Genomic DNA, 27,806 nt, shown 5'->3' with positions numbered 1-27,806 from the left:
GCTTTACCTGCTCTGTGAATGAATAACACGTTCTCTTCCAGCCGTGGTGAAGATGATGATGCTGTTCGCTTGGCCGCCGCTCGCCCGCAGTATGTCTGCTGCAGGAACGAACCCACCAAAATCAATGGAAAGACTTCAGTGCCGGAATAAATTCATTTTGATTTCAGAATTTTGAGAGTAAACTGTTGAAACTTCTACGTCTTTACCCGTTCTGGAGGGTTCTTATGTGTAGCTCAGTTTTATCTCAACTGGCATGCAGCCAGCTACGGCTGCGGGTGGTGCAGCAGGACGACGTGCATAGTGCGGCAGTAACTGCAAAGGCCGGCGGGGCGGGCCGCGGGGGAGGGGACGTGCTGTCCCTCCCGCCCCCTGGCGCCACGCCCTGCTGGCCCCGCCCCCGTCGCCCCTCGATTGCTCAGGCAGGGCAGTGCTGCCCAATCAGACGCCGCCTCGGCCGCCCCGCCGGGCGGAGGACGTGCAAGTGTGGGCGGGCCGAGGGCGGTGCCTGTAGCCAATCGGGGCGGCCGCGGGGGCGGGGCGGGCGGCAGGATGGCGGCGGCCATGGCGAGCGCGGCGGAGCGGGCGGTGCTGGTGAGTCCGGACGCGGTGGGTAGCGGCGGCAGCGGCCCGGCCGCGGGCGGGGAGCCGCCGCCGTTCGTTCCCCGGCTCCCCACGCCAGGGCTGAGACGCTCTGTGCAGGCCGTGGGGCAGCTTCTCCGGCGGGCCGGTGCCGTGCGGCCGGAACAGGCTCTCGGGCCGACCCCGGGCTGCGTTGCCGTGCTGCCCTCGGGCCCGCAGCCACCCGGCGGGCCGCGGCCTCCTCCGGGCTCCCCCTTAAGCTGCTTGCGGGGTGGCCGCTTTGGCGCTCGCCCCGAGCAGCGCCGGGGCCGGGCTGCAGTTGACGCCGGTCCTTGCGTTGGCGTGGAGGCAGCCCGGAGGCAGCCCGGCGCCGGAGGCAGCCCCGCTCGCCCTAAACAACGGCATGTGTTACGTGACTTTCATTTTTTCATAGCCAGCCCAACGCGCTGCTTGATGGAAGGCCAGACCTAACAAACGGTAGGCAGGCACCTCAAAGCAGCCTTGTTGACCTGATAAAGGTAGGAAAGACATAGACCAGCTGGCGCTGCAGGCATCCGCGGGCATGAGCTGCAAGAAGTAGGGACAGCTTCCTATCTAAGGGGTGAATTTTGGAGATGCGTCCAGGCCAGGCGGAAAGCTGCATGTGAAAACCAGGTTTTTATAAAATTTATGTGATTTGCAATGATATGACTAGCATTCCTCAAAAACTCAGATGGGTGGCGCACAGGCATGGTGAATGAACTTTGCTTAGTCTGAAAGTAATACCAGTGCAGGGGGGGGGAAGATGTTTTGCTGTCACTAGGGGGATGAAGGACACCCAGGGTGATGTGAAGTAGAAAAATCTGCGTGGTGACAGTGGGGTGGCAGAGGCATTAAACGCATCTGCTTCACCTACATGACTTCTGTCCCTTTGGGAACCTGGAGGAGAGCGAGTGTTACAGAGGACAAAAGAGCAAGGAATCTAGTAAGACAGTATAATGCCCAGAAACCCAAAAGAGGGTTAAATGGTGAAAGTCAGTGGTCTTGCATCCATGCTGGTTTGAAGGATAACCTAGGTTTGTTGTGTGTACCTGCTTTGGGTGAATGTTTGTTGAAACAAAACCATCCTTATCCTACTCTTTGTTCAGATAACTCTTGCATAAGGTGATGACACATTAGTGTGTAGTTATTTTATGTGTCTCGTGGCAAACAGGAACTGTCTAGTTGAGAAACCACAGGCTTAAATATCTGAGTTGACCACACCTTTCCAATTTTCCTGGGAGCAGCCCACTCAATCCATTCCCTTCCAGTACTTTCTGTGTGGAAAATTTCTCCTCCCTTAAAAAGTAGCAAGCATCAATCTCTTCTTTGTCCCTTGCTTGTTTCTGTTCCCATGTCTCTGATGATATTCTGCATGGGGTCTTGTGGTTTAACAGGAACGCTTAGCTCTGGTTTGAGGATCTGCTTTACACAGGCTTCTCTGCAGCCGACAACTGACTGGGGCTTGAGGTGGTTCGTCATCAGATCTGAACTTGCTTGTTACTGAATTTGCCCAGATGATTGGGAGTCCTCGGCCCTTCTCTCCCCCCACCCGCTTTTCAGTTCAGCTTGCTTTATTTTTAGGCTGCTGTTGCTTGGTTAAATGGCACTCGGGGGGGGGGACCATTTTAGTTTTTGTCTTTGTTCCTCACCATATAATTGGCAACAAATTTGTCCACAAATTGAGTTTTTTTTGCCCGTGATAATGAGTGGTAGGGAATCTCCCTGTCTTTATTTCCACCCACAAGCTTTTCATCTTATTTCCTCCCCCTATCCTGTTGAGGAGGGCGAGTGGGAGAGGCTGGTTGGGTGTCTGGCAGCCAGCCAGCCAAGGTCAGCCCACCCCAGCAGCTTAAAAAGATGCCCCAGATTTTGAAGCAGCAGTATCTGTACTTTGTTCTGAAATTCGCATCCTATGATGCCTGTTCTTTCCTAATTCTGTGATTATTGGTACAGTGATTTGTAGGAATGCTACTGTCTTAAAGAACAAAAGTGAGGACAGTTCATTTGGCTGGGGCAGAGAAGTGGAGAGTAAGCCTTTCAACAAATCAGGAAGAAAACTTTTTCTTCTCCTACTAGTATGTGATGTGAACAGCTTGGACACAGCAGTATACTTAGAACTTAAATAATTTTCATAGATGTCTAAGAGATTTATTTCCAGAGTTAGACTTCTAATGATTCTATTGCTCTCTTTCCACAATGTAGGAAGAAGAATTTAAATGGCTTTTACAAGAAGAAGTCCATGCTGTTTTGAAACAGCTGCAGGATATTTTGAAGGTAAGGTTAATTTGCTTCATCTGTTTCTTGTGTTGTGGATTTATTTGCTCTCCCATGGGAGGAATGGTGGTAGATTGCCCCCAGAGGAAAAATTCTTGTTAGAGGGTGCACAGAAAGGTCCATCATGCATGTCCAGTGCTGTCCCAAGTGTTTGCTTGCCCTCTGGTCTAGAAGATTCACAGTAAAGCTGATTTCCCCTAGATTGCTCTGTTCTTGACCTTCTTTGCTGAGAGAGCTGCTTTGAAAAGGCTCATGGAGGCAACCAGATCTGTCTGCCAGACATTTGCCCAAGATGTGAACATTTTCTGGAACAGGGAATCTGGATCTCTCTGTAACTCTGCCATGTGATGGTGGAAACTAACACGATAGCCTTTGGCTGACAAGCTACTACTTGTGCAGCAATTAGTAGCACTCTCCTCATTCAAAACCATGTTTTCCTCAATACATCCACTTTTCTGCTAGTACCTGCCTCTTTCAGATGTGTGAAGTGTTCAGCTGAACCAGGCCAGCAGCACCTTTCACCAGCCTGAATGTGGGCTGCTGGCTTCGGCTCTTTCCAGGGGGTTAGTGGGTGATGCAAGAGAAGGGGCAAAAATGTGGAGGTAGGAGTGCTGTAGTGCTGACCAAGGACATGACTCAGTAGCAGATGACAACAACCTGCGATCTCTGTATATATACGTGTCTGTTTTGAAGAATTTGTAATAGTTTTAAGGGTGAAGTGTGATTAAAGGACAGTCACCAGCCAGTATAACCAGTCAGGAGGGCTGGTTTTCACTCCAGACTTCCCATGTGGGTAAGGGATCAGTGGTGCTTGCCCCTGTGCAGCCTGGGGCAGCGCCACAGCACCTGAGGGCATGCAGGGCCAGGCTGTGTCGCTACTGCTGCGGAAAGCTTGGTGACCCCTCTGAGCGCGGCCCCCGTGCCCTTCTCCAGGGTGCAGAGCTGGAGTGTGGGATTTCCAGTGCCTTTCACCATGAGCTGCACACATTGAGCCTTCTCCTGGGCTGTGCCTGTCCTGCAGGAGGACAAGGGCAAATCCATGTACTCTGCTAGGTGGGTTGCGGGGGGCTTGCAAAGGTGACCACTCTGTGTTCGTCCACTTGCTGGCATCTACGTTTCTATTCTTGCCTTGTCTTTGTTCCTGGCTTGTGTGCTGGGCCCGGGTGGATGCCCCAGCACTCGCTATGTCCTCTCTTGGGCAGGAGGCCTCTCACCGGTTCAGCCTGCCCGCGAGTGGCTCAGGAGGAGCTGTCAAGCCAGAGAACTTTGTGCTGAGCACGTCAGGGTAAGTGGGGGTGGCGGTCAGCAGGTCACTGCCGCTCTGCTGGGCTGCTGCCCCCGTTCCTAGCAGTGCCTGTGTTTGTGCTGGGGGCTTCCCTCTACAGCAAAGGGCGCCGCTCCATGAGCGCCTGCGGCAGAGGTCTCTGCAGCATCCCCAGAGTAAAGAGGCCTTCTTCAGTGTGAGATTTCGCCTCAAGAAAACAAACTCAATGGCAGGTTAATGTAACAGTCTGTAGCAATGTTCCAGGGGCTGCCTCAGCCAGGCTAGTGCTGTTTCCTGCTTACACCTATAATATAGTCATTGATTCTTGACCACGCGCTGATCTCTTGCATCAGTGCACTGCTGTCAGCAGTTTTGCCAAGGGGAGTTTTTCGAGTTCTGGCCACAGGGAGTTGCAGTTACGAGACCTGAATTCTGCTCTAGGCTAAGTTTCTGACTCTGACTGCGGACAAATCTTAACTTTTGTCCTAATCTCCCTAAAATAGCAATAATAAATCTACTTCGCACAGGCAAGCTGAGACGTGTGCAGAAGGTGCTGTAGAAGTGCAGTTATTCTGAAATAGCTGTCCATTTTTTGATCTTCAGTGTAGGCCTTGGTCTGAATAGCTGCACTCTAGCAGAGGTTGCAAGCTTGTTGCAAAGCAGGAGACCTTAGTCCTTAGAAGCAGCATGGTGAGCATTTTATAGAATGAAACAATGATTCTCTATTGGGTTGGAAGGTTGCATTCTTTAGATCTTAAAATTGATTCTAGTTTTCATTCATTGTTGTTGCAAGGTGGATCTTAAGCCTTGATCTAAACAGTCTCTGTCTATTAAAAGGTAAGTAAGGTATGGCTGGTCTGAGTTCTTGAAGGCCCAGCTGCTTCAGTCTTCCCCCACTCTTCCTTGTAGATGTGAGCCGTCTTGCAGGACCTTTTAAAGGTGTTTTTTTTCTTGTTGGGGTGGCAGGGTGGGGTTTGTAGCTTCCAACTCCCATATGAACCACATAGCACTCCAATGTCAGTAATTCATCTAATATCTTCTGTTTGTGCCTGCTAGAGCTGTTTGTAACAGCAACTAAATTGTTGATAGGTAATACACAAAATAAGCATGGGATCAGAAATTAACATAATGTTTTAGGTAGGGCAGTTACAGTGAGGTGGCTCATAAAGAGTATGACAGCCGCTGGCTGCAGGCCAAAAGCTTGGGGATGTGAAAGTGTGTGTCTAGAGTTCATCTGCACACCCCAGCTGACGCCTGGAAGGAGGGGGACGTGGCTAGCTACATGGGACAAGGAAGGGCAGCGTGGGCTGGCAGTTTCAGTAGGTGTCTCTTGCCTCCTGTGAGTTGTGTTGCCCAGATCTTTCTTCTCGTTCCAGCACAGACCAGGTGAAAGGTGTGTTGACACTGCAGGGAGATGCCCTGTGTCAAGCTGTGAGTACTTGCTGTGCTTCTTGCTTTGTACTACCATCAAGGGGTGGGAGTCATCCTTATTATACTTTGACCTCAGGGGAGAGGTCGTCCTTATTATGCTTAACCAGTGATCAGTAAGTATTCTTTGTCAGTCTTCCTTAATAGGCCTTAAATCCTTAACATTTTAGCAAATGTTGGAATTTGTCAAGATTCAGCCTCTAACCCTCCTACCCGCTACACACTCCATGGTGAGTGGTGGGGTCGACTTCCGTGGGGATTCCTTGCCTTTTCCACCTTTGTTGTGTAATATCAAATTTCCCTGGGGGCCTTCTGAGATGAAGTCATGTGTCCTGCCGGGATCCCAATTCACTAAATGCCTTTCAACTTATCGTTTGAATTAACATCTTCCCGTAGAAGGACTGAGGTTCTGGCCATGCCAGGACTGCTGAAAGCAGCTTGCCAAGGTGGTCTGGGAGACAGAATGGAGTGGGACTGGCAAGTCTCCATTTTCTGCTTATGGGGATTGCTTGCTCTCACGTGTTTGGTTTTTTTCTTCAAGGACATAAATCTGAAAATGCCCAGAAATAATCAGCTCCTGCACTTTGCATTTCGGGAGGACAAGCAGTGGAAATTGCAGCAGGTATTGTTAACTTTAGATGCCTACTGTTCTGTAGCATCTGTGCCCTCCAAGCAGCAGCTGTAGCCCCTCACTTCCTGAGAGATAAGGTTACGTCCATCCCACATTAGGAAACAGATGCAATTAAATTCAGTTATGATACTAGGAGAGAGAGGTGGGTTCTGCTTGCTCCTGAAACACCAGCGAGCTGAAGGCTGTCTGCATAGCAGTCATAATCCTTTAAAAGGAGTGCTGAGGGTGCCTGTGCAGTACTGGCCTTGTTTCTGCTTGTAAAACCCAGGCTACCAGGGAAAAGAGCAACTTCAGAGGCTACAAACAGCTTGCTCTCATCCTCTTATGGAAGCATTTCTTTATGCTGAGAACAAATCTCACTGTATTGTGCTCCTGTAGCATAGCAGAGTTCCCGCAGTTATGGAGTTAAAGGCATGTGGCTGTCCAGAACACTGAATCTCTCTCCCACCATTTTGGTGGGAGATACCTGATTTCAGGACCTGATCTAGTGCCTGATCTTGAAGACATAGTTTCCCACAGGTTCTTTGTCATAGCTGAGTAGGTTGGAGAAAGATGTGTTCCATGTGCTTCATTATGCCATGGCTCAGATTCTTCTAGGTGATTGGTGCATTTTGTCTTGAGTTCAATTTCGCATGGCTGTTGTGCCAGTGGAGTGAAAGCTCTACCAGGTAACTTTGTAGAAATCTAGAAAATTGTGTATGTCAGTTATTAATGCCAAACTTGACTGAGTTTGTCTTGCAACAAGGCCGGGAAGTTTTTGCGATAACACTCAGCAGTGCATCTTATTTTGTGGGTGTTTTGTACTGCTGCCTGGCTGATAGGCTTCTACCAGCTTTTATGGAAAACACCTTCCTTTATTTACTTGGAAGAGTTTTGTGTTCTACTGTTGCTCAGATGTAGAATGTGAGCGAACTGAAGGATTCTGTGCAGAAGCATTTATGGAGATTATTGGGAGATCTTTGTCCTGTCTGAATTAAAAATGAGCATCTCAAAGTATTGTGAGTTTCTTCCCTCAGTGAGTGTGCCAGTTGGAGTTTTGTTTCTCTGTGCAAAGTAAAGTCATCAGTAAGAAATTGTATAGGCACATTTTTGAGGAGCACAAGTGCAGGCACACAAGTTTTGAGGAGCTTGATTAGAGAACAGAGCAAAATCAAGGGAGAATAGTAATGAAGCAAGTCCTTAAAATAGCAGGATTGGCATCGCTGGGTTGGGTGACACTGTCAGGAACCACTTAGCTTGCTCAAAAGCATGTGGGAGATGTAAAGGCCAGAGGTGGTGATGTCTGGAGATGCCACAGCCCAAGTACCTGCAGAGTCTCTCTGCAGTCTGACAGTCGACTTTATCATCTCTTCTCTCTGCAGCCTACAGTGCCTTGTGCTTTCTAAGAGCAGGGCTATTCTGTGATCCCTGCGCTCTGGATGAGAAGGAACCAGTGCCCAGATTTATGCCAGGGAGGCCTCTATAAGGCTGAGCTGGGATCTGGGGTTGCCGGGGAGCAGCGTGGGTGTATCAAACTACGAATATCCCAAGCTGTGTTATCCATCTCCCAGCAGCCACTTCTCATACAGGCTTCCCTGCTTATCTTTTCCATTTATTGCACCCTCCAATTTACCCTTTTGCTTTTTTTCAGTTTTTCTGCTGCTGCCTGGAACTGAATGCAACTCACTTTCTCCCAGGGCCGTTTTCTTCTTCCTATGCCTTGTCCTTGCTCCCATGAAAACACTGGGATACACTTATCAACCATGCTTTGATAATTGTCTCCTTGCTGCAAGCCATCTTGCTTGAGAGGGACTTGAGCTAGCTGTGTCCTGAGTCTGGTCAAGTTCCACATGAGCAGTGCAATGGCAGCTTCTTGATGCTGGAGATAACTCTTAACCCCAACAATTACAGTTTAGAAGGACTCTGGAATACTGCCAGAGATGCTATGTTAGAAATAAGTGTTTGCTGCTCATTGCTGCTACTGATGTAGTTGACATGATTCGTTTTAGCTTGAATAGTTCCTAAGGAAGACATCATTATACATGTTGCTGAACATGATGGCCATATACCATCAACAGTGAGAATTCCTACCTGAACAGTCATGATCAGAGTCCTCCCAGGATGAGAGTGCCTGATGTCACTGTTCTTTCGGGGTAGCAGCGATATTTTTATTGACAGTCTAAGTTGCAGCTATCAGATATTTTGCATCTCTGGTCCTTGAGTGAAGAACCCAATAATGCATCTGGGCAGCAGTGGTAGATTTGTGTTAGCAAGTGTCTGGTACTCAGACAAAAATGGCCTTAACATTTGGGAAGTCACCGTTTTCTTAGGGCCAATGAGATAATCGGGGAAACCTCTCCTTTCTAATGTGTATTACAGTGTTTCTTTAATAGGACTGCATTTGTACCTTTGCAGATCCAGGACGCTAGAAACCATGTTAACCAAGCCATTTACCTGCTTATGAACAGAGATGTTAACTACCAGTTCAAAACAGGCTCAGAGGTTCTCAAGGTGAGGAGAAAGCCCTCTCTGCTTGGGTAGGAATGTGCATTTTTCTTCCCTCCATCTGTTGTGTTAAACACAGTTAATGCGTACTGCTGTTTTGAGTCTCTTACTGGAAATGGATTCCCCAGTTGTACCCGTACATATCTGTGTCAAGGAGTATCCATGTGGCTTCATATTTGATATGAATCTATACCAGTTTAGCTTCAGTAGCAGGGTTATACATCATGGTGAATGGTAATCTGGGCAGTTGGTGCCCTCTTGCACAGCAATAATATTCTGGGATCTGGCAACTCCCTTGATCTTTTTTGGATGACATGGTTCCCTGTCAGTCAGTGCTTTTTGTGAGAGAAGAAATGAGGCAGTCATCAGCAAACAAAAGATTATGGTTAGTACTCATGATTGCTGATGATTTGAAAATGACTTCTCACTTGCTAGTAGTAGTTGATGTGGACTGATACAGACCAGCTGCTGCATGGCAATAAAGCCCAGCCCTCTGCTTGGAAATGCTCTCTGAAGCTACCCGAGTTTTGACTTACTCATTAGAATCCATCACAATATCAAACATGAGAAAGCTAAACGTTTTTAGTCTCCACATGGGCAAGAGCTGCTAATAAGAAGCAGCTAGGTAATAAAACTATTTTCTTTTTACTTTTGGATGGAAGCAGAGGGGAGAAATCAGTCATAATATAAAATACCTTTGTCTTAGCAGTTGTGAGCTCTGTAACAGACATGTTACTTCCCACTTTTTTTCTGGAAAAGGAAGTCTGCCTGAATAGAGCCTTTGAAGTGTGGCTTCTGGCAGGACTGCGCTCACAATGAGCTGGTTCTTTTCTCTAGTGCCTGCCCTAGCTCATAAATGGTTATGAACAGCGGAGAGCCATTCAGCAGTTGTTGTACCTGTGATGTGGGAATGGGGAGAACTAGAACACAGCTTGTTCTTCTTCCTTAGTGCCTGCTCTTCAGAAGAGCTGATGATGAGTGTGTTGATGCTTCTGTGGCATCAGTCATTGATCTCATGTTCTCTTCTTATTCTTCTAATGAATAGCTGTTCTCTCTTCAGTCCCTGGTATTAAACACTCCTGTCTTACAAGAGTCTATGATGGTGGTAGCAGTTAAACTCAATTCCTGGAAGGGCAAGGGAGTGTTGTTGTTGTCGGCTGTTGTTCTAACACTTGCAAAAGGCTGTAGGATTCTGCAGCACACTATCCAGAGCTGTCCCGGGATCTCCACTCAGCAGTGTACTGTACATTACCTTGTAGCTTATGGATGCTGTGATGTTACAGCTCTCAAGAGCCCGAAATCGGCTTACCACTCCAGCCACTCTGACTCTACCAGAGATTGTCTCCACTGGTCTCACAGTAAGTATGTGGTGGTCTAGATCTCCATACAGCCTGGCAACATGCAACAGTTGAGATATTGTGCTGCATCCTGGTGGAAGTGGATTTCTGAAGTGTCTCCTGGGGCAGAGAGAGAGAGCTGAACTGAGTGCAAACCCTGAGCATTTTTGGCTGCTCTGTATCTTCCTGTGGGAAAGCAGATGGCCTGGATGTGAGGACTCTGGTTCTCAGACAGTAGGTTCTGTCCTCTGCTCAGGAATCCTGTTGAGGAATGATTTGCCCTTGTGAACACTGCTCCATCCTCTTTTGTTACCATCATGCATGCACCATTTGATCAAGTGCAGCAAGAGGAACAACCATTCCCTGCAAGCTGCTCAGTCCTTGTTTCTTTCCTAATGTCCCTCTCACTATGGGGTAACTGTAGTATGGCTTAGAAAAAGGTAGTGATTTCCCAGCATTGAAATAATGGTCCTTTCACTGACAAAGAAACTACTTATTTTCTCACCAGAAAATGTTCACCCCTGCTCTGCCTCCAGACGTCCTTGTGAATTTCTATATTAACCTGAATAAGCTGTGCCTGACTGTCTACCAACTCCATGTGCTGCAGCCCAGCACAACCAAGGTGATGCCTACTATCTCTTGGGCCTTGTTTATGTACCTCTCCCTACATCCCACTGTGAGGAGATTGCACTGCTACAAGGTGCAATGTTATATGCATAAGATAATGCTGAAATGACTGTAACTGGTATTAAGTGTCTGCATTTAGATCTGCTGCAGATAGAACACTGTCTCAAAATCTAGTTTGGGGCATGGCCACTTAGCCCAGAAGAAAATACCAGTTCTCTGGAGAAAGCCAGTAACTATTTTTTGCCAAGTAACACTTTATCTTTACAATATAGTTGATAATTCTGCATAATTTTGGAAGGTCATAATTGTATTAATCTACATCGAAGTAGCATCTTGGGTTTTCTGAATGGAGTTTTGATGGATACTTTCCTGCTTCACCTGTTGCATTTGGGTCAGCTTGATGTCCTATAAAAACAGAATTAAACTCTAAGCTTTATGAGATACAGTCCTTCTAGAAGGGTATTCTTCCTAAAACCTATCTTTTGTTTTTCTTCTGGATCTTCTCATTTTTGTGGTGCTAAAATTTGGAGCTAAGTTGGACTTAGCCACTGTGTAGATTTTTTTTCATGAAGGAGCAGGAAGGGATCAAATGAGATGGATTCCAAATGATGGAGTATTCAGGCAGATTCAGTGTAGGCATTTCTTGATGTCAGGCTACTGAAAGTGCAAACGTTAAACGTCCTCCTTCTAAGTAGTTTGTTTACTGCGTCAAAATCCTAATGACCTTTCCCTTCTCCTCTAGAACTTCAAGCCTGCTGGAGGGTCCATTTTACACAACCCTGGAGCCATGTTGTAAGTACAGTCACTACAAGGGCTGTGTAACAGGTGTAGGAGTATACTGAGGATGAGATCCCAATGGCTGTATGCAGTTTTGATTGTAGCATCTGCTAAGTGGAGAAGCTGGACTTAGTCACTTGCTGTGGCTGTGCCTGTGAATGCACAGGTGCCCATCATAGTGTTTCTTTAATGACTTGGTCATAGAGGCCCAAAGACGTGACTTTTCAGGATACAGCCCACCGATACAGTGCTATGAGTTTGCCTGGAGATGAATTGTTGACCAAAACGAACGTTAGGTTATTGGCATCACCAACTGCGTTTCCTGCCTTTGTGCCTTTCTGGAAAGTGGTAAAGTTTCTACCTGAACCCTATTAGATTTAGCTTAATTCTAAATCTGATCAGAGGCAGGCTGAGAGCTTGCATTTTGTAACTTTACCAGGTGCTGTTTTAAATGTAGTAGAAATTACATCTGTGAGAATGGAGACAGTTACAGTTGAGTTTTGTGTTCCGTGCTGTTGTGTGTGAAGCTGTGTTCTTTTTTCCCCCACTCCAGTGAATTTGGCAACCAGCGGTATGAAGTCAGCCATGTCCATAAAGTGGAATGTGTTGTACCATGGTTAAATGATGCCCTTGTCTTCTTCACAGTTTCACTGCAGCTTTGCCAGCAACTGAAGGACAAGGTAATGGCCTTAGAGAAGGGACTTTGTTTTTAACTCTGGATTTTGAGAGGACCACAGATCTCCTAAAAGTCTGATGTGATGTTATTCTGTACAATTTACATATAAACTGAAAACAAGCGATGAGTCAGTCTCTGGAGTCAGGGAGCTGGCTGGCACTGCCTAGAAGACAGCCGTTTGACTAATTGTAGTAGTGTGGCAAATGTGTTTGCTGAACTAGTGACTAGATGGAGAGGAGTAGGTAGACACTTGTGTGTTCTCAGTCATGAGCTGGATGTGAGGAAATGCCAGGGTGCTGGAGAGGGGTCATGGAGACCTCAGCAACCTAGCTTCCAGTAGACCAGTGTTCAGTTCCAGCTCTGCAGCTGACCTAGCTGCACCTTGAGCAAGTAACTGTGTGCTCCAAGCCTCTTCAGTGGCAGTAGCAGCAAATCTGCCCTTCTGCAGTGCAGCACTGGAGTGTGTAATGCTGTAAAGCTCAATCTTCACACACGTGTTGTATGCTTTTTCTTTTGTGGCCCAGAGGATACAGGAACTCATCTGCTTTTCTTCTTGCTTTCCAGATCTCTGTTTTCTCCAGTTACTGGAACTACAGGCCATATTAATTCCCTATGGAGTGTCCAAGACCTTACAGTACTTCCAGTGTCTCCCTTTTTATTTTCAACATGCCAGCTGAGTCCAGGTCAGCCCGAGGAGTGCTGTGGTTCATTACCATGTGGCCTCCCACAGGGTAGGGTCAGTGTATCCAGACACAATTTGAATAGCCTTGTCTGGGACTGCTGCATGAGCAGGGCACCAAGCAATGCTGTGTGGTTGGTGAGAGCTTCCACCTGTCTCTGTTCTCATGTGGGTTGTGTGGTTTACACTTTCCAAGCTTCTGATGAATTACACTAGTCCATTATAAGGGATGGGGAGCTGTGGACCACTCTCACTGACTGTATTTGCACACAGTGCTGTAACTAACTGCTGGACTGTGATCTGGCTGGGAAGGGATGAAGACAGACCATTTAACACACCACAAAAAGTGTAGGGCATGCTGCTCCAAGTAGTGAAATATGTTTCTGTGATCTGGTCCAGCTGTGGTTATGACCAGCCCTGAGCTTCTCCTTCTCCTGTCTGCTCTGTCCATGCCCATGTTACTGATTCCCCTTTGGGGATATTCTTAGTTGCTGCTGTTTGAACTCTTTTTTTTTCCCTGGCATCAATGTGATAATATATATTTTTTCCCTAAGCCCTAGTTGGGCCAATTGGTTTTTTCCAGGTTTAGTACCTTGTTTTCACTGCCAGCCTTTGGAGCTGCCTCGGTACCTTGAGCACAGCTACGCAGTCTCACATCCTGTCATTAAACCCAAAGTGAGTACCATGTTGTTACTATGATTTGCTGCCTACCTATGGATGCTACAGTATGTAACTCATCCCTCCAGCCACTGATAACTGTGAAATAAAGATCCTCAGACCTGTCATGCTACTGTGGGCTGTCAGTGCTGAGAATGAAAGAATATCAAAGATCATGTGCTCTCACAAGTGAGTGGCTGTTCGTAGTTATGCATGCTGGATTACTGTTTGCCTTACTGGAGGACATTAGCGGTCTCTGAAGGCAGAGCTGAGCAGCTCTTCAAAGGCTGGGCCTGGTTTGTGTAGTCTCAGTCCAGTGCTGTCTGACACCCAAGTACTACCTGAAGTATTTTTTCCAAACTTTCCTTGTTTGGAAGAGGCTGTAGGTACTGAGACTGGGTTGCGTTGGCTCATGGAGCTGGCTGTCAAGTGATGATGAAGCATCACCTGTCTCTGGCTTGGCTCCAGCTAGCCCTGTCCAGCCTGTGTTTCTGCTGGCTTTCCTCACTGGAGTATCTTACCCAGGAGCCTACATGTGTGCTGAGGTGAGGACTGCAGGCTCACTGAAGTCCCTACAAAACGTGAGTGCCATTGGAGCCTATCTTGACAGCATGGTTGTTAAGTGCTATCCAGAATGCTGTGCTTAAAAGGAAGAGATCAGGGAATCACAGAATGGTTGAGATCGGAAGGGGTCGTCTGGGGTCTGTCTGGTCCAATTCCCCTGCTCAAGCAGGGCCACCCAAAGCCAGAGTCCCAGGACCAGCTTTTGAATAGATCCAAGGATGGACACTAGAGATAGATACATTGCTTTGATTTCCCCTCACCTCCCCTGCATAGACCTCTGCTCTGGGTGTGTGTGGCCTACCTCATCTGTGACCTCCCTTTCTGTCTTTTTGTGAGATCCCTGGGATCCTGAGTGGGTTAGTGCCAGCCTTGTTACTGACGCAGCCTCCTTCTCTGAGGACTTGACACTTGGTACTGTGCTTGGTCTAACACATTTTAGTATACAGGCTGCAGGCAGTAACAGAGCCTACAAATGAGTATCGGGCTGTGACTGATTAATATGTGTGTTAGTAAGTAATGAAAGGTGGAAGGTAGAGAGGCCTGGATGGGCTGATGCAGCAGCAGACTCATTATCAATTCCAGCCAGTTATACTTATGACTAGCTGCGGTCATGACCCTGGGTATGCATTTACCAACCCTTGCTCTGTTCCAAACCATTCGCTGCTTAGAAAGTGATTGCGCCTGCGTGGATCTGCTAGCCATCAACAGCTTCTCAGATTAGAGTATTTTTATAGTTCATAACCTCTCTGGAGCTGTCTGTGTTTTTCGTTAACCCTCCCTGTGTGTGGAATAGGCTCCTGTTTTTAATTCACGCTACTGTGTGCAGTCCAATCAATATTGCCGCATCCTCTCCAGCTCAGCTTCCTGCTGATAGGGATGTAATATGCAACCCAGTGTGCATTGTTTTCTTCTGATGAAAATAGTCATCTTCAGTTCTGGCAGGCAGGAGTGTGCGAAATGGAATACCTGTCCTGCTTCCAGCTCTGATGCACAGTGGCTGTGCCATGAGGACTGCTAGGTGGCAGTGGTAGCTGCTACAGGACACTGCCCAGGTGACTGTTGCAGAAGAACAGGGTAGCTGCAGTGGTAGGTGGGATTCAACAGGAGAGGCTGGCCCAGAGCTCTGGCCTGGTACCCTGTGATTTGAAAGGTAAAACAAGGGTCCACCAATTAGAACACTTAACAGTCTATCTCTTTTCCCCACTAAACCTCTGAGCGCAGAAGAAAATTTACAAGGCCCTAAGGGCTCTGCTTTTGCAGCCCGGTGAGGTTGATACTGGGATAGCTACTGGCAGCCACCCCTCCCTTTGCAAATGCAACTCAAACCTGCTGTGGGCCACAATCTTTGGCAATTGCTTGGCAGCACAAGGTGTGTGTGAAGTTTGGGCACCTCTGCAGTACTGCAAGGGCTTTTGATAGTTACATGCCCTGATGAATGCTGCTGTGTGACTGGAGTAGAATGAAATAATCAGACTGTCTGCCTCTTACTGGGTTGGGTTTTTATTCCCTCTGTTGTTTTTTTTTTTAGCTTGCTTTGGGGAAGCTCTCATGAGCAAAACCTTTCCTGGTAGCACCTTTCTTTTTCCCATTTGCCCCGGGAATCCCTGCTTTGTCTTCAGGAGGTAGAAGTCTGCTACTTAGATTCACTGGCTGCCTCCTTTGATGGTCTAGCAGTTGAGTTGCTGATGCCTGGATGCTGCTGGTTCTGGAGCCACAGAAGACACTGTGATCCACAGGCCTCTGCTGCTGAGCTTCTACATGCCATTCAAATAGGAATTAATGTTGCCTGAACTAAGAAGACGACACTTACTAGGCAGCTTTCAGCAACAGCATTGCAGCAGGCTAATGACAGAGCAGAACCACTACTAAGACAGCAATGAAGAAAGCTTATTTTATGTCTGCCTCTAGTCTGTCTCCATCTCAGTAACTGCTTCTGCATTGTCCACAGAGTAGTGACAGACAGTGAGCAGAATCCCATGCTACTTGTCCCAACATCTCAGCACTGAGCAGACAAGAGTGTCTCCTTGCTGAGCTCAGCTAAGGCAAAATGTTTGTAACGATAAAAATTTTTCCTTGAGTTGGAGTTGAAACAAAAGGTATTCATGTGTGCTGATGCCAGTCTGCTCAAGTATTGCTACTGCCAGGGCTTGCTTGGAACTGTGCCTAACATCCCTGGCCTCATCCTGCCTTCCAGCTACGGTGGAAGCATTCGGAGGGCATGTACCACCATTCCCATTCAAGAGTAGGTGCCTTTCAGGGTGCTGCCTTCTGGAGTCGGTGTTCTCAGGACAGAATCGGACCTTTCTTGTTCTGTATGTGACCTAGCAAAAAGGGCCACCCTGCCTTATCATGGGATCACCTCTGGGGGCGCAATATCACCCTAAAGCAGAAGGCCTATACCAGTTGAAAACCTGGCTCCACCCAGGACTGTAAGGGTGCTAGGCAAGGGGGTGATGCTTTTCAGATTGGAGGCATTGTTCATCTTTGGGATGAAGAACAAGCTTTCTCTTGGTGCCCCAAGCATCCTCTGCAAAGGCCATAGGGAGAAGGGAGCCACTGTTCCCTAGCACAGAGCAGTTTCATCTTCACATGCTTTTGCGTCCTCTGGGAAAAGTGAGGCAAACTGTTTCTAAAGTTGATGCAGCAAATAAAGCTGGCTGGCTCACTGATGACATGCTCCAAATGTCTCAGCAGGGACTAAAAGGGTTTCCAGAACCTGTGGCTGTGCTTTGAAGCATCTTCAGAGCCTTGTCCTGCCTCTTAATGGATGTTCACAGCCAGGTATAGTGCTATGCTTTGCTCTCAGTCCTGCTGGAAATTAAGCCTGTATTGGATGACCTGGACACCAAAGCCCTGAAAAGAAGCATAGCTGGGTCTCCCATTCAGTCATCCCAGAAGGGATTGTAGTATGAGGATGCTCCGCAGCATGTTTTGATGATCAGGAAGTATGAGCTTGGAAAAGAATCCCAGCTTCTAGCTGAAGGGAAACAATAGTTTCTCCTACTTTGTCCTTGCCCACCCTCCCTCCCTGGCACTTCCCATGGCTGCTGGCTCTGTGTGGGGGAGCACCTCTTCTCCACTTTGGCTGCAGTAGCTGAGGGTGGTCTGTGATTGTAGCTGACAAGTCTGCATTACTCTATCTGATGGGGACTGTGGGGCTGACTGATCAAGTGGGTGTATTGGCCTAGGATGGCATCACAGGTACTGTGCAAAGGGTTTGCATTCATCCGCATAGAGAGAATAGGAAGGGCAATCACTGTGGTTTTAGAGGAAGATGGAAATGGCTAGGCAGCTTTTGGCACTCAAGGTGAAGATAAAGTCTGATTTGTAGGTGCAGCAGAGGGAAGAAGCAGGAAAAGTCGTTCTGTCCAGCTGTGAGGTAAAGGGAGGTTTTGGGCTCCATTGCCAGGTTGTCTATGCCCACTTTCCTTCTGGGAATCTAGTTTTGGAAAAGAATGTGTCATTGTAAAGAGGAGGGGAAGGAGTTTACACACGCATGAACACACAAATTAAAATAGTTTCCATGCTTTGTCTGTGCTCAAGCCCAGATACCACTTCCCTCCCCCAGAACAGTGCAAAGGTCCTGGGCACGTCTGTGCCTGCTCAAGCACGTCCAGCCTGCTCTCTCTTCCCCATCACCGTCCCTGTGTGAATGTCCTCCCTTGGTGGCTGGGCTGTGTTTCTCCTAAGACATGAGTGTGTCTCTGCAGGGGAGAGCAGGGTCTGTCCAGTGCTCTGCCTGCTTTCCTCCCCTGCCCCCATTTTGACAAGCAGCACAGATAGAGCAGGACAGGCCTCAGCCTTGCAAGCTCCTCTGTGTCCCAGGTCATTCTTGGGTGAGCAGGCTGGGTTTTATCACCTTGTGTTGTTTTGGGGAGTTACAGTTGCAGCAGCAGATAAACGCCAGGGGCAGCAGCAGAAGCACAGTCCCTGGAAAAAAGCGAGCAGTTACATCAGCATCAATCTCTATGTCCCCCCATTAGCACCCCGCATTTCAGCAGGTACCCTCTTGGCTGTCTGCTCCACTTTTTCACCTCTGTTAGTCATGCAAAGTGCTGTACATCTAACAGGGCATGGGAGCCCTACAAACACCATCTGAGTCTAGGCTGGTTGGAACTGTACTAGTGTTAGGCAAGGTGACGGCATGGTTATGAAAGTAGTCTTGCAACCAGGGGAAGTTACACAGGGAATGTTTCCTCCAGGCCTCTGTGTCTTTGCTGGTGTTGCTGCCATTGCCTGCTGAATGTAAATGGAGTGGCTGTATTCTGCCATTGGGCTGCTGCGGGGCTGCATGGGTTGCTGGGATTAGGGCAGCTGGCTGCCAAAGCCAACACCAAGAGAAGCTGTGTGGCACGTGCCTTGTGCTGAGCTATGCACTCACCCACAAAGATGAAGAAGATGGCAAAGGTGGCAATGTCCCACACTGTCTCAAAGAACCTTTTTCTTGCCAGACAGCTCAGGAAGTCATGGATTTCATTTTCCAGGTCTGGATAAGCTCATCATCTCAATTTCTGCTCAGAGCTTATCCAGGTGGCTGACCTATGGGCCTGCTGGGCAGCAAGACAGCCCCTGCTAGCAGGGGGGACTAGAAGAGAAGAGCAGCCATGCACTGCTGGTCCCTCACCAGAGGATTCAGGCCATCGCCTGGGGACAGGGTGATCCTTCTAACCCTGATGTCGAGCCTTCACTTAGGGCTGTCCTTGCAGGGCGGGGAACACTGCCCAGACTAGAGAAGGAGCGTGGCAAGATTTCTTCTGTCAGGAAAAAGCTGCCCTCATTTCATGCAACTGCTGTAGATGCAGGCTGTCAAGTCAGCGTGGCACCCTGCTCTCTTCTGTGGGCCTGGTCAGTAGGAGAGAGAAGAGGGATGCAGCCTGCAGAGCTGGCTGGGTGCATGGCAATGGGAAGGGCTTCCAGCACTTCGGAAGCCTGGGCTGCCTCTGCTGCAGGAGGAATGAGTGGAGAAGGCAGCAAGGATGTACCGACCCTTGCCCCCATGGCTGCCAGGGCAGTGGAATCCTGCCCACAGGGAGGAGAGAGCAGGACAGCCCAGAGTATCCAGGGCCTGATGCCCCCAGAGGCAGGTGGGCCATGCCTAGGGCATGGAGGGAGGAGAAGGGCATGGCCCAGGGCTGTGGCCAGGCCTTGCCCTTGCTCCCTCTCTCCCAGTCACGTTTCCCTGTTAGCCTGGTCTGGCCTTTCCCTGCTGCCTGTGTGCTAGCTCTGCCTCACATCCCCTTCTCGGGTGCCCAAGGCAGAGCTGGTTGCCATGGCCTGGCCCCCACCTTGTCCCCAGACAGACCTACAGCTAGGCAGGGAGGCGCAGAGGAGCAGCGGGAAGAAAACCCCTTCTGGCAGCCATGTGGTGCTCAGGGCAAGGGTGGCTCCAGGGCCCGGCTTTCAAGCTGTGCGGATGCGGGTGCCAGCCCCGTGGAAAGTGGATCCCCAGCCAGGAAGGGAGCTGAAGGCTGCCGGCCCTTGTGATCATTGACCAGGCACATGGTCTTAAAGAAGAGTCTTTCAGAGGATGCTGGAGTGGTGGTGACCCCTCTACCAGGGTTGGTGGGTGCACGCCTGCCAGGGTGGGTCCCTGGGAGCCAGCCGAGGAAGGGGGCACCAACTGCAGAGCTCCCCTTATCTCTGGTCCGTCAGCAAAACAGCCTCTCTCTTGTTTTCCTCTGCTACCACTGGCAAAGATTTCATGGGGTGGGTCAGGGTAGAAGGACAGCCTCTAGGACCCACCTACTGTGGAGTGGAAGTCCTGTCCCCACTCCTGGCCCGGCTGCAGGTAGCCCTTTCCAGGCTTGTGGGGACCAACCGTCAGGGCACAGGGAGCTCTGAGACAGGCAGGGCTTGTGTCTCCTGAATTGCAGTGGGCAACAAAGAGGATGAGGAGCTGGGAGGTGATATCCTGCAAGGGTTTAGCCCAGCGTGGAGGCTCAGGAGCCTTTGCACACACTGTTCCTGCTGCTGTCACCTGTCTGTGGCACCAGCAGTGACCCATAGCCCTCACTGGGAGCTGGTTCCACCTGCCTGGCTCAAAGCCTTGGCCCCAACCTGCTCTGTGGATGCAGAAATGCCCTTCCATAGTCTAAGTGTCTTTATTAGAGCGGTCACTGGGAGGACTGCATTGGGGGAGGTAGGCACAGGCCAAAACCAGCCAGCAGGATGGGACTTGCTTTTGGTAGCTTATCGCCCTAGAGCGAGTCGTTGACGCCATGCTTCACCAGTGCAGTCCTCCAGCCTGGGACACCAGGGACCAGGCTGATGAGTCCAGCAGCGCGAGGATGGATTGCAGTTAGCAGTGTCCCAAGAGGAAATAAAGGAGCCTGGGTGCATGGGGGAGAGCTCTGCATAGACTCTGCCACCTTTTCTTTGTACTGCTGGAAGAAAGCAATTCAAGCCCCAGCAAACCATGCTGTGGCTCCTTTCTGCCACCACCCTGTGCTGTGGAGCCAGGGCTGCAGACCCTTGTTTCAGAGATAAGCCCAGTGGTTGGGGTCCTCACCCTTTGTCAGCAGGTCCAGGCCCCATGGTCCCACCACAATTGCTGGGACGGGCCTGACCTGGGGACCAGGCAGGGTAAGCAGGCTGAGGCAGGCTAGTGGGGAGCAGCCACGAAGTAGCAAGTGTTTGAGAAAATTGCACTTTTCCCCCAGGCTCGTGTTATCAGAGACCTGACTGGAGGCACCGCTGTCAGTGGGAACAGCCTAGCCACCCTAAAGGCTTGTGGAGGCCAGGGGCACCTCTCTGCAGCATTTCCCACCTGCCTCCACCAAATACAGTCACTTTTACTTCCCACCATGCTGCAGACAAAATTTCCATTTATGTGATCCCCACTGTACTGGGGGTGAGGTACCTAGGCAAAAATCTTCTCCAGGGCCTGGCGCTCTGCTTTTGGAGCTGTCCTAAAGCAACTCCTAAGGAGGGGCTTTTTCTAGTGCGGGTTGGGATTATCAGCAGCATAATGCCACTGGCCAGGCTGGAGGCCCTGCTCCAGCGGGTCGGCCCCTGTACCCCCATGTTCCTTATTTTGCATGGTTGGAATTTATTTTCCCCTTTCTTGAGAATGTTTTCTGCCTTCACTGGTGTTCCACGTTGTTTTGCATTAAAAGGTACAAAACTAATTTTGAAATTCAGACCATGGTGCTCTTCACTGAGGCTATAAAAATCTGTTCCATATAAGAACCTTGTGCATATTACTGAGCAGTACAATAGTTCTGAGAGAATGCTGCTCACAGACAGAAATGTCCAGTACCAAGATCTGCTTTTCATTTTTGCACAACAACAAAAAATCACATAGAAAAAGTAGTTTGCTGGATCAAGCCATCCCAACAGAGCAAGGAAAGGGTGGGACAAGTTGTATGAGGGGAAGATGTAGGTTTAGAGGCAAGCTGATCAGTCCTGATCAACTTGAAAAAACATTTATTTTGGACGCAGTTTTTCTCCCTCAAACCCCAGCAAGCCTGGAAGCCAATCCTCCTAACCTATGTTTTTTTCAGCCAGCTGGAAAGGGCCATTGACTCCCTTTTGACCATGTATCTTTTTTTTTTTTAATATCAGCTGCAGTGAGAGTCACAGCTTCCATGAAGGAGACATGCATAGCTGCCCAGCTGCCCCCTTCTCTACACCAATCGCTTGCTGCAGGTCGGTAGTAGTGTAGCCCCAGTAGGTGCCCCCACGGGCAATGTTTGTTTCTCTGAGTGAGCAGGACAGTTTTACAGGAAAGGCAGTAACACCGTCAGAGGCCCCACTTCAGTGACATCTCAGCATTTGCTCAACAGGAATGTCAACTCGAGGGAAACAAGAGATGCATACATTGACAGCAGTGTTTTGCAACACATAGGCTGTCTGGTGTACTTACAAGGCTTCAGAAGTGCTCAATGCAAATGGGCAAAACCCTCAATTAAGGCTTTTACAGTAGCTTGTCAGGTCTGTTGATGATATGCCATGGAGTAGTTTAGCTGAAGCTGAGTTTAGCTGAAGCTTTGACTCTAGTTTACAAGGGCTAGAAGTTTAGCTGGTGGTAACTGTCATAGCCTTAGTTAACAGCTGAAAATGTTCTTGGCGTGATTTTTGTGGATGTGCATTCCAGGCAGCTGGAGGTGGATGGTACACTCCTCAGGAAGGCAGCGTGGGGTCAGAACAGCGCTGGTGCCGTGGAAGTGCAAGCAGGATGATAATTCCCGGCAGTGTGTGCTGGTCTGTCATGGTTTTAGCTGGGATAGAGTTAATTTTCTTCACTGCTGCCGGCCTAGTGCTGTGCTTTAGACTTAGCATGAAAACAAAGTTGAGATAACACACAGATATTTTGGCTGTTGCTGGGCAGTGCTTGTACTAGTCAAGGGCTTTTCCAGCTTCCCATGCTCTGCTGGGTGCACAAGAAGCCAGGAGGGGAGGGGGCACAGCTAAGGGAGCGGATTCAACCTGGCCAAAGGGATATTCCATATCATGTAACGTCATGCCCAGTGTGTTACCTGGGAGGGGCTGGCCGGGGGAGGCAGGCAGCAATCACGGCTCGGGGAGGGGCAGCATCGGTTGGTGGGTGATGAGCAGTTGTATCGTTTGTGTTTCTGGTTTTTTTACTTTTCCCTTTTATTATATTATCATTATTGTCATTATTATCATTATTATTATAAGTATTATTTTATTGTCATTATTAAACTGTGCTTATCTCAACGCTCAAGTTCTTTTGCTCTTCCGATTCTCTCCCCATCCCACAGGGGTGGGGGAGTGAGCGAGCGGCTGCGCGGTGTTTTGTTGCCGACTGAGACTGAACCACGACATGGTCTGATGCCGATGAGGAGAGGCAGCTAGGGGCTCTGCCTGCCTGCTGCAGAGCCAAGTGCTGGCAGCCACACTGCCTGGGCAGTCTCCCATGATGCCTGGGATGGGGTCTGTGCCTCCTCATAAAAAGCCTGGGGGCTGAGACAAGGATTTTGCTCACACGCACACCTAGGTTTGACAGTGCTTGTGTTATCTGAAATGGCAGCAGACAACCTGATTTGACAGTTGGGTTTTTGCTCCATACAGTCACAGTGAAGTGTAGTTTCACACCTGTCTGGTCCAATCTCCCTGATACTCAGCAGGAGGGAGGAGGTGGTGCAGAGGTCGATGCATGGCCTCCTGCTTCTGAAGGCAACTTGCATGACAAAGCCGATGCCCAGGTCTCAAGGAGTTTGCTCTAGCAGAGGTTATTCCTTCTAGCAGCCCCATTTTCAGGACCTGGCTCTCATTCCTGGGGTGAGGCACTGGGGAGGGAAACTTTGGTTTGTTGCTTGTTTCCAGGAGACTGTTTCTGCTTGCTTCTTGTAGAGCAGTGGATGGAAGCATCATGGCAGGTCTGCGTAATCAGCTTCAGGACAGCGGGGAGGATGCATGTGGATCCCTGGGGAACGGAGCTACAAAGAGCCCAGTATGCCCTGCTCCCAGGGAGCATCATTCAGCAACAGGCCTGTGCACGAGGTGCCCTGCCTGCATCAGGAGAGAGGTGTGGGGCTGAGATGTGTTTTGGCTTTGTTCCTCTAAAAATTCAATCCTGTCAGAATACATGAAACCATAGGTGCTCATCCTGAATATGGCAGTGCTGGGCTGCATCCTCAATCTGTGGCTTAGACAGGAGGGAGCTACTGGTGTTTCAGCAAGTGAAGGAGGCAGTGTTAAAGTAGTGGAAGAGCTGGGTCAAGAGGGAAGGCCCACCGCAAACACACGCACATGCACGCGCACCCCTGTTTCTAGACTGAGCTCTGACTCAAGAAAATGATTAGTGTTCAAAAGGACTAGGGAATGTTAACCAGACCTCACAAGCTCCCATGCAAAGTGGGTAGGGGACTGTTATGGGTGTTATTTTGACATTATTGCTGCTATTTTTTCAGTAAGAGAGAAGCTGAGGAGCAACAAAGATCCTTGGTGCCTGCTTGGAGTGGGAGAGGCTCTGTTGGAGAAGCTCAGACCTCTGGCAGTAAGATTTCTTTGCTGTCTAGTCATCTGGAAGGATTGCTGACTGGTCCTGTTCCTGTCCTCGCATTAATAGGCAGGGGAGCTATATGCCTTGGGTGAGGCTGTGTGTAGTTGTGGTGCTGAGTCCTTGAAAGCTTGGGCAGTCTTTTAGGTCTTACCTGTGTATGGGGATGTCTGAAAAAGAGATAGATGCACCATTCTACAAGGGCCCACAGGCTAATATTCCTTTCCATCAGCCAGGCGCTGTGATGAAGCCACAGGGGATAAGAATGCTTCAAAACCAGGTACCCTGCTCTTTTCATACAGAGACTCACTGAACATGCCTCATTTGTTGGTACTTGCAATTCATACCCTGATGGCTGCTGGCTGTGGCAGCCATAGTCTCCCAACCACCTGCTCTGCACTGCAGGTGCCTCAGTTACACCATTCCCGAAATGTAGTGGGCCATAATCCCCTGGAGACATACACTTCCTCCCCAGATTTGGGCAATGGAAGGGAATCTCATCGGTTGACCTCAGCTGCACAGTGAGAATTGAGTTTGCCCTGCCTCCGCTTCTTCCTGTCTGCTCTGGTGACACCTTTCCCCATGGGGAAATCATTGGCAGAAGCAAAAGCACAGTTTTCCTGTGCTACACTTGCTGCAGGGAACTTTGCTGTGTGTCCCACAGGGTGGTATCACCTTGGTCCCTGCCGCAGGCCCACACCAGGCTGCCAAGGACACCATCACCCTGAAGGAGGGAGCATGGGGGCTGTGGCTGAAATCTGGTGCTTCATGTCTACCCAGGGTAAGATCTGGGGGGAAATTTTGTCCCGTCTGGGATGAGGAAAACTTCCACAGTATCAGTGCAACTCTTGCTGCATAGAGCAAGGGTTCAACGCAGAACTTGCTGTCTGTCATGGATAAGGATGTATTGTGCAGATGTAAAAGCTTGCCTTCCCTGTCCAGGATGTGTACAGGTGCACATAGAACCTGTCCCTTGGCTGTCTTCTCAGTGGCTCATTGCATACATGCAACACCCTAGGAGCAGGGAGCATGCAGGTGTGCAGGAGAACACAGGAACCCATGTGGCATATTTGGGGTGGGAGACAGAACCAGTTCTGTTTGCTGGTAATCTTTGCAGAAGGTGGAATTGCTTGTCCTGATTGCTGTGAACAGTGGGACTTAATGTGTCCCTGCTTCTCTCTCCTACAATCTAATTAGCGCCTCATTCCCCCACCACTCAAATCACTGTGTCAGAAGCATTTTTCAGTCGACTCAGGCAAATGAATCAGGCTTCTTGACAGCAGGGTTCATAATTCACCTGAAAGATATTCATGTGCACTGATTCATTGCCCAGAGATGGGAATGACGCTTATGTCTCGTTGTCGGGATGCTGTTTGTGACAGCAGGCATGGGGGCAGCAACGCCAGAGGAGACAGTGGCTGGATAAATTTGCCCACATGGCCAGCTAGATGTCTGAGTGGGTTTACAGGCAGATGGAAAGTTAGCTGGGGAGGTTGAAAGCTTGAAGGGGCAAGAGGCAGAGTGCTGCATTTATTTGCTGAGTGGCTAGATAGGTGCAAATAGACATGAGGAAGATCTAGGTTAAGCAACTGGTAAAAATGGAGAGATTGTGCCTCACATGCCTCTGGGTGCAAAAATAATTTTTGGTCCTAGAGAAAACACAGTCTCCAAAATGCTGGAGCCAGTGTAGGAGGTGGTCCTTGGCTTTTGAGCACCCAAATTACTCAGCATCTTGCTGCATCTCTCCATTATGCTCATTCTGCTCCCCCTTTGGTGCATTCCCGCTGCTGGTCTAGCTGCTGCCTTCTCCACTAAACTCTGGGACTGGGACTCCCTCTAGCTGGGCACCCCAGTGTGCTTTCAGCAGCTATGATTGCTGGGTGTTTGGAAGTGCAAAATAGATGTGAGAGCAATTTCTCCTACTTTAAGTAGATCTCCAGGATCTGTGTGCTTTGTAGTGGTTAACAGCATGATCAGCCCACGCTAGTGACACAGAGTTGGGGGTCAAATCCCATGTAGGGAGTCAGATCATGAGTGAAGGAGACAGGGAGGGAATACAAACACCCATACCAATGCATGAGAGGGGCCAAGGGAGCCACTCAGTGACGTTCTGCTCAGGTGAGCTGCCCATCAGAGGGTAGTTCTAGCTCTAAGCTCACCCAGAGGGCCTGGGCAGTCAGACAGCATGCCCCGTTCCTCTGCAAACCTAGGATTGCACAAACTTCTGCAAGCCCCATCGTTGGGACTGACTGTTAGCTTTTCTTTGAGAAAGCCTTTGACCTGAACTCAAACATTTCTGCCGTTGGCATGGAGGATTTGCTGCCTATTCCAATGACTGTCATCTTGCCTGGTAAAAGAAATGCATGCTTTGGTTCCAGCCTGAGTGTGCGCAACTTCTATTTCCAGCTTGGTCTGAGATCCTAGCCTGCAAATGGGGCTTCTCTTTTTTTCTTAACACAGCAAGGCAATATTCCGCCAGATCGAAATGCCAAATGCTTGCCTTCTGCCAGCCTGCCAAATGAGATGGGTGATGAAGGATCCCACATCACTACTGGTACTCACTTAGTAATGACTCTCCCTTTCTAGCTGTGGTTTGTGGTACAGACATTTTAATGGGGTTTTAACCCACTTAGCATGCATTATTCTGATTTTGTATTGTTTTGGTGTGCTAATCAAGCATTCAGGGATGATCTGGTAGACAGTGCCAATCAAAGTGGGGTTATAGAAAATAGCTCTCATTAAAGTCATTTGATATTTTTCAATCAAGTGGATATTTTATGTAAGAAGACATCTGTAAAAGCTCTGTCCTGCCATCACATGGCATATTAATTAATGAATCCCATTTCAGCTTTCCATTATTTTCTTAAGCTGGCATCAGGCGGATGGCTGTATAGTTACCTACATCCTCCTGGTTCTTTTTGCAAATCTCTCTGCCAGCCCTGAGACCTTCCGAAGAGTTACTGAAAGCCAGTGTTAGCTGGCCTGAGAGTTCCTAGAAAATTTAGATGCAAGTTTTCTGGTTCTGCTGATTAAAGCCTGTTTCTGGGATTTCTGTTGATTGCCAGGTTTCATTACTGCTGGGGAGTATTTCAGCATCTGTGATAGGAACATATTATGTCCACTTGCCAAGAGGGAACAGAAATCTCCATTAACTATTCTGTCCTGTCTGTGCTAGTTTTCCAGTTCCTCAAGGTAGTTCTGTTGGTTATAGCAATCTCCTCCTTCCTTCCCTGACCAGTTTTCTAGCTTTGGTTATTTATTATACGTTGGTTGGGGAGCAGTTCATTCTTAACTGCTTTCATTTTCTCTCCTAACCGATCTGTTTTGTGGAGTGTTTTCTTTCCCCTTGGTTTTTCATGTTTCCTCAGGTAGTCTCCTCTCCTGATTGTGGAACTGTCTATTTTTAAGCCAACAGGAAAACACCCTGAAAAGAAATCCAATTATTATATTTTTGTGTTTTGGTTCTTTCCCTCTGTTGATCTGGTGCTCTGTGCAGGGGAAATGAGTGATGTCTTCTGGTTATACATCTAACCACATTTAACTTTTTCTGCTGCACTGTAATAAATATACTCACCTCACACTTCTGCACCCCAAAGTGATTGACAGGTCTTCTAAGACTGAATGCTGCTCCGTCACGCATAAATGTTATATATAATCTGCTCATGCAGTGCTTTAATTTAGGAAACTATCTTCGCCTGTTCTTAGAAAGTCCAGGGATATTTGACTTCTGGCAGGCAGAGCATGCCAGCATTGCCACGCAGAGCAGAGATTTCCTGTGATGCAGTGGCTGTTTCAGCTATTGGCAAGATGGGGGTTCACAGCTACGTGTGTTAAGTACTGCTCA

General features: G+C 48.8%; 1 protein-coding gene across 5 annotated transcripts; it reads left to right on the top strand.

The window, feature by feature from the left end:
* Positions 1-508: 508 nt before the first annotated feature.
* On the top strand, positions 509-22,186 carry ROGDI (rogdi atypical leucine zipper). Of its 5 annotated transcripts, XR_012662557.1 has the most exons (15): positions 509-591; positions 2,803-2,874; positions 4,077-4,159; positions 5,515-5,569; positions 6,108-6,188; positions 8,592-8,687; positions 9,941-10,039; positions 10,527-10,640; positions 11,388-11,437; positions 11,976-12,102; positions 12,663-12,781; positions 13,332-13,452; positions 13,960-14,015; positions 21,568-21,645; positions 22,094-22,186. XR_012662557.1 is itself a non-coding variant. In XM_075105793.1 (11 exons), the coding sequence occupies exons 1-11, from the start codon at positions 550-552 to the stop codon at positions 12,702-12,704; spliced, it is 861 nt and encodes a 286-aa protein (XP_074961894.1). In that variant the 5' UTR covers positions 509-549; the 3' UTR covers positions 12,705-13,605. The 5 variants fall into 5 exon arrangements, 1 of the variants encoding a protein (XP_074961894.1); XR_012662556.1 differs by lacking the exons at positions 21,568-21,645; positions 22,094-22,186 and adding an exon at positions 15,527-15,892; XR_012662555.1 differs by lacking the exons at positions 13,960-14,015; positions 21,568-21,645; positions 22,094-22,186 and having other exon boundaries at positions 13,361-13,605.
* Positions 22,187-27,806: the final 5,620 nt, after the last annotated feature.

The sequence above is a fragment of the Phalacrocorax aristotelis genome, chromosome 10 (assembly GCF_949628215.1).
Source record: "Phalacrocorax aristotelis chromosome 10, bGulAri2.1, whole genome shotgun sequence".
Taxonomy (NCBI): Eukaryota; Metazoa; Chordata; class Aves; order Suliformes; family Phalacrocoracidae; genus Phalacrocorax; species Phalacrocorax aristotelis.
This window is presented reverse-complemented; position numbering and strand designations above follow the sequence as displayed.